Here is a 6,935-nt window from a genome sequence, read left to right on the forward strand (position 1 = left end):
CACATTATAGAATAACCAAGAGTTTGAGACACTCAAAAATAAAAGTATATATATGAAACTGAACTCTAATTTTATATACCAAATGATATAAATATTATTATTTAATTTACTATTGAATTATCAATTAACTCATTAATAAAAAACCTAAAATTATTATGATAGGCGATAACCCAATAATAAAAAGATCAAAATTATTATCAAAATTACTAAATTTATTCATTATCAATAAATTAATAGCTTTTTTTGATTTAAATTATTGATTTGGATTCTTTTGAACAACCCTAGTTGATATTGCCCCCTTTGCTCTTTCCTGGTCCGTCAGTGGTCAGTTTCCGGGCATCTCCTTTTCCTCTTCCTTTCCTCTTTGCTTCTTCCCTTTTTCACTTTTACCCCCCCTGTCCGTCTCGTCCTTTCCTCAAACAGCTCCACCCTAATTTCCATGCCCCAATAGTCAAACCTTCTCACTCATCAATCCATTTCCGATCAATGGCCAAGCGAACCCTACCCATCCTCAAGCACCTCCTCACCTCCCCATCCCCATCCCCATCCCATGCCTTAACATCTGCCCGATCCGTCACCTACATGCCCCGACCTGGAGACGGCACCCCACGCGCCGTCACACTCATCCCCGGTGACGGGATCGGACCTCTAGTCACCGGTGCTGTCGAACAAGTTATGGAGGCGATGCACGCTCCTGTATACTTCGAGCGTTATGATATTCACGGCGATATGAAGAGTGTGCCTTCGGAGGTGATGGATTCGATCCGGAAGAACAAGGTTTGTTTAAAAGGAGGGTTGAAGACTCCGGTGGGTGGTGGTGTTAGTTCTCTCAATGTTCAGCTTAGGAAAGAGCTTGATCTATATGCTTCCCTTGTTCACTGCTTCAACTTGAAAGGCCTTCCTACGCGTCATGAGAATGTTGATATTGTTGTCATCAGGGAAAATACTGAGGGTGAATATTCGGGCCTGGAGCATGAGGTTGTTCCCGGTGTCGTAGAAAGTCTGAAGGTACTCTTCCTTTCACCATATTCGTACCTCGTTTATTATGAATTTCGCATCGATGCTGGTCAGCTTGACTTGATTCCAAACGTGTAGTCTGTGTGTAGGATCGTTATTTTTGGAATAATGTGTAGCTTTAGTTGTAGGTCCTGCTGCGATGAAGAAATCAGAGAACGATGCACTATTCTGCAGCTCTTAGCACGTACTTGGTCTGTTTTTAACTGCTAATTGATAGTGAACACCATTCCTAAGGTATCCGATCAAATAGTTCAGGTCACCCCAGACAAACCATCACATTGACTCTTATCACAATAATTGGGGTTCATGTCATTGTAGATTCTAAATGAAAATAAAATTCAAATAATTGGGGTTAGGCCTCTAGAGTTCAACACCCTTTTTTTTGGATGAAGTAGAGTTCAATACTTTGTCCTAATTCTTAACTATTACCTATGATTGCTCAGTCAAGCGTGCCTGACCTCTGGGATGGTTGTGAAACTAAGAGAGTCATAACTTTGCATGGGCAGGAGGGCTTTGAATTTCACCTACCTGATTTGTTGAATAATTTGGTTAGTTTATTGACCAAGGAAGATAAGATTTTGAAATATTATTAAAAAGCACTGCTTGTGATCAGTTCATTTTTGTTGGATCAACTTTCTTACACTTGTAAAGATGCAAGCAATGAAAAAAGTTGATAAGATTTTTGATGGTGATCTTGAGAATTCCATTACACACCTTTCAAGAAAGAAGTAAAAGTAATAGGAACTTATACACAATTGTTTTGTACAACTGCTGCATCCCAACTGACTTGATCCCTCAGATGTTCTGCTATTTCTGTTTCTCCATATTATCCAAAAAAACAAGATGGTTTCAGTCTTCCAAGCCTCTTCTTTTCTTCTAGCTCCTGGAATTGTTTATCGTCAAACTTGTCACCGTCTCCATCGCAATACTGGGGAGCACCAATGGAATGTTAAGAATGAAATATGTCGAGGCCATAACTCCCAAGTGAATTTCAGTGTAGTAGAAGGTAGATTCTCCTCCTGCTGCTTACATAAGCAACAATACTAAATACAATAATCCCCCCCCCCCAAATCCCAGAGCTGTCTAGTCAAACTGGCATCCACATCGCACTCATACACCATGAAGAACACCATTTTTTCTGGTGCTCTAGATCCATAAGGGTCTTGAGTCACCTTTATAAAGTAGGTTGCTGTAGTATGAGTTCACCGTGGGTCATCTCAAGATGACCCTTTCCTCATCTACCTATCAACCTACCCCAGTATGTGGTCATACTTGTTAAAACATTGTGGTAATTTCCATTCTAAACATAATACAACCATTTATGATATTAAATGAAATGACTCGTGAGAAATTTAATTTTTTTATCTACTTTGAGTCATATTTATCCATAAATGTTCTTAATAAAAATGGAAAGTACCATTGAGGCCCTAACTATATTTTGTGGCAACTTCTGCTTAAAATATATAGTTTGTTTGTTTCATTTAATATGATGGTGGACATGGATTAAGATGTTATGTTGGCTTATATATTATAGGCCAAATACATTGACGACCCTTGAACTGCGTGTAGTTTGGTCCAAATATTAGAAGCACTTTTTAAAAGCTTGGGTAAACGCTAACAACGGCTCAAAAATGCTTTTCAACTTTATTAGCCAAATCCAAACTGCTTCTCACCAAAAGTACTTTTCTAGAAGCACTTATCAAAATAAGCTTATTTTAAAAGTTTGGCCAAACATGCTATTAATGCTGTGAAGTGCAAGGGAACAAATGAAAAGACCCCCCCCCCCCCCCCTCCACCTCCAAGTCCTTTATTCCATGCAACTGAGAGTGGCTTACATAGATTTTTCTACATTTTCTTCCGGGGTTTTACCACAAAACAATCATTGACAAGCAACCAACCAAATAACAACAATTGGGTTATCCGTGCTTAGTAAATTGAACAGACACCTGTAAATCAAGACCAATAAGTAGCTCAGATAACAGAGAAGCAATCATCGGACATTGTCTTGAAATTTCCCGGTTTCAGCCATCGTCTTCTTACAGAAAATTTAAGTGGGTTTATGATTAACCAGGAAAAAGAAACATAAAATTAAATGTAGTTTCTTAAAACTAGAGGAAGCAAAGAAATTGTGGTCTTATGGTGGATTTTTATTGAAGTAGAGATTCCTATCTGGGTTTTTCTTTTTGAACAGAGAGCACGTTTGAAAACATGTATAAACAGAGAGAGGCGTAAGATCCATGATGGGCCTCTTTAGTGGTGAATGGGTGATAGAGTTATAAGGGGTCGTTTGGTAGATTGTATTCAAAAAATAATGCATGCATGATCTTTGTGTATTACTAGTACCATAAAGTACACTTTTTCTACACTCTATTGGTATTAAGGTATGTATTACTAATACATAGAAATTCATGATATTAGTAATGCAAGGTGTTTTAATGCATGCATTAGCATGGTTAAAGACACAATTGCCCCTCAAAACCTTTTCTACATCCTTTCCATCGAATTTGTGGAGTGTATTTTTGTAAAAATAAATGCTTTTTTTAGAATTATGGAATGCATGCTATTTTTATATACACCAAACTAAACAATGCATAAGAAATAATCTCTGCATAACTAATATTAACATTACTAATGCAAGCATTACTAATACACCCTATTCAACATTATTCTTACACACCCTACCAAACGACTCCTAAAGGTATAACTGTAATGTTCTTTTCCTGATGGTGTATTTCAATGGAGTGAAAAATAAAATGCAATGTTAGAGGTAAAGAAAATAGAAGGGAAATGGCCAAGAATTTGGAAAAGAATTATAATAGAGTTGAAGGAGTAAGTTGCCACAAGTTAAATTATAATAAAGTTGAAGGAGTAAGTTGCCACAAGTTAAATAGCTGAAAGGGCTCTGTTGCACTTGTTCGTATTGAAATGATTCTATGGGAAAAATGCTAGTGTTTCGTATTTCTTAGGGATTTGCCAATCTCCTGATAGATAAGTTGCTCATGTATAATTTTGGTTCTTACCAGATGTCCAATTCATTGCTAAGTGTATAGTTCCGTCATATTTCTTTCTTGGTTGTTGTGCCTAAATATATGAACAAACTCAACCTTTGGGTTTCTCTGTTATTCCTCAAGAGTTTCCTTCTCACTTTATTTTCCGAACATACTAACTCTTTTTTTTCAAAATTTCTATGTTAAGGCTCAAACTATTACTACATTTTTTGTCGTTAGCCGGCGCCCAACATATTCTGTGCAGCACAGCCAGAGTTGTGCAAATAGTCTGTGTTGTAATGAAAAGAACTAGTTCAAGTACATCATATGCTAAGATTATCTAAATAATATTTATCTAAACCAGATAACATATCCAGCTTTTTAAGTAGTTTGCAAGACAGCTTAATTACACATCTGAATCTAATATTGATGTACAAATCAACCTCTACAGTCTTTTTACCTGAGATCTGGTGTGAGTATTCTTTGCTCTTACCTTGATATTTCTTCTAAGTTGATGTACTTACTGTAACGAGTAGCATTTTCATTAGCTCAGGACCTAGCTCATACTAGCTTTTAGAGGATATATGAATTGTCAACTCCATCATCTGCTTGTTGCAATATTTCCATAGAAACTTTGTTTGTCTCACTATTGCAATTTCAAAGCCGGGACGTTTTGTTACATTTTTTTTCTTTTTCCATTTACGAGTTATTTTGTTGCGGAGTACTTATTCAGTGGCCCCTATGTACCTTTGTTTGCCTGTGTGCTCAAGAGTTTTCCCCTCTCTTTTTATTTTTAATTCCTCCAGGGCTTTTAGTGCAAGTACATTATGGGCCATTTTCTCTTTGCTTCTTTCCTTTTTTAGGATAAATTTTAACCACTCCCATTAGACCGGATGATTCTTCTCAAGTTCTTTATACTTATCTTTTGCCGCTTCCAGTTTAACTTTTAAGAGCCATCCAACATTTTCTTTCTGCAGATTCTTATTGCTTTTATCTTTGGTATGCAAATTTTTTAGGTGATGACAAAGTTTTGCTCAGAACGAATTGCCAAATATGCCTTTGAATATGCATACCTCAACAATCGCAAGGTAGTGACTGCTGTGCACAAAGCAAACATTATGAAACTTGCAGATGGTTTATTTTTAGAGTCTTGTCGAGAGATCGCAAGCAAATACCCTGGGATTAAGTACAATGAGATCATTGTGGACAACTGTTGCATGCAACTTGTATCAAAGCCTGAGCAATTTGATGTTATGGTACAAGTTTTGCCAATTACTCTCCTCTATTTTTAGGTTCTTGATTGTTCTCTTTTTCATTGATATTTGATTGCTGACGTGATTAGTTTTTCTGCATGATGGTAAAGCTGTATGCAATTTCTTCTCTATCTGGACTTTTCATATAACTCTGAAAAAATGGAAGTCTTTTTGGGGTTTGGGGGGTGGTTACTAGGTTGAGCATCAAATGTTAGACTAGTTAAACTACAATGCTGGGTTGACCGTTTATCATATTTATCCTTTTCTTTTTCTTTCTCTTGATATTAGAATGGGTAAAGGATTGAGAGTTCCAGCAAATGAAAAGATGAAGTTCTTTCTTTAGGTTACTGAAATGGGAAATAAAACGGCACTTTCGTCTTACTGGAATTTAACAAGTATGGAAGTTCACCGAATAGATTTTGTAATCCTTATCCATACTGCATGACAGGAACCTACTTTTGTGTTCTGTTCAACGTGTGCGTTTTTCTTGACATTACATTGTCACTAAATATTTCAGTCTGGATATAAATTTGAAGTTTTATATCACAGGTCACCCCTAATCTCTACGGAAATCTGGTAGCAAATACAGCTGCTGGTATTGCTGGAGGCACAGGTGTTATGCCAGGAGGTATATATAAGTGACAGTCAAAATTTGTTCTCTCTAAATTAATGTGCATATGTTTCCATAGTTTTTCCTGCATATTCCATCCCCCCCCCCCCCCCCCACTCTGTAGGATTATCTGGTTGGTTTTGATATTAAATGATCATATTCATCTTTTGAGCTGCTTCAAAGCTTGAAGAAGGTCTAAATGACCATCTGTTTATTATATGACTGATGAAGAGACTGGCTTCTTGTGGTTCAGGCAACGTGGGGGCTGACCATGCCGTGTTTGAGCAAGGTGCTTCAGCGGGAAATGTAGGAAATGAGAAGATACTAGAGCAAAAGAAGGCAAACCCAATTGCGTTGTTTCTTTCATCAGCCATGATGTTGAGACATCTGCAGTTTCCTTCATTTTCAGATAGACTAGAGACTTCAGTGAAGCGTGTAATTGCCGAAGGTAAATACATGACCAAAGATCTTGGTGGAGACTGCACTACCCAAGAAATCACGGATGCTGTCATTGCAAATCTGGGCTAATTATAAAACCACTACCATATCTTCATGCTACAACATGTTTTTAATTCATCATCCTTGTGATGACTTCGATTGTTTATGTACTTCTGTTGGTGCAGCGTGCCTTTCAAGGTGGCACATTTCACAAAATAATGTCAATCTCCCAAGAGGAAATATTACAGTGAGAAACATGATTTTACAAGCTTATAGCCATTTATTTCCTATAGAATGTTTTTTTTTTTTTGTAACGAAGGTGAATAAATTTGAGATACCAACTTTTGAGCTTGAAGCAGACTTCCTCACGAACAGTTTGTATGTCTTGTTTGCCAAAACATGTCAGATGCTTGTTTGCTCCCTTCTCTTGCAAGCTAGAAGGACCGACTTCAGAGCCCGTTTGGTTTGACTTCTAACTTATTCCACTCATGATATCTATTTTAAATTTGACAGCACAATCATTGAGTTTTAATTTGTTGAAGTTGAAATTACAGGGCATTACCTTTGAATTTAGAAGTACCTTGGGTAAAATAATCTTTTTTCACATATTATACATATTATTTCACTGAT

At 36.9% G+C, this 6,935-nt stretch overlaps 1 protein-coding gene across 1 annotated transcript; it reads left to right on the forward strand.

The window, feature by feature from the left end:
• Positions 1-278: 278 nt before the first annotated feature.
• Positions 279-6,726, forward strand: LOC129876164 (isocitrate dehydrogenase [NAD] regulatory subunit 1, mitochondrial-like). Its single transcript, XM_055951510.1, has 4 exons — positions 279-1,008; positions 5,021-5,260; positions 5,807-5,885; positions 6,121-6,726. Exons 1-4 carry the CDS (start codon positions 487-489, stop codon positions 6,393-6,395), a joined length of 1,116 nt encoding a protein of 371 aa, XP_055807485.1. The 5' UTR covers positions 279-486; the 3' UTR covers positions 6,396-6,726.
• The last annotated feature ends 209 nt before the right edge of the window (positions 6,727-6,935 follow it).

Source organism: Solanum dulcamara, chromosome 12 (genome assembly GCF_947179165.1).
Source record: "Solanum dulcamara chromosome 12, daSolDulc1.2, whole genome shotgun sequence".
Taxonomy (NCBI): domain Eukaryota; kingdom Viridiplantae; phylum Streptophyta; class Magnoliopsida; order Solanales; family Solanaceae; genus Solanum; species Solanum dulcamara.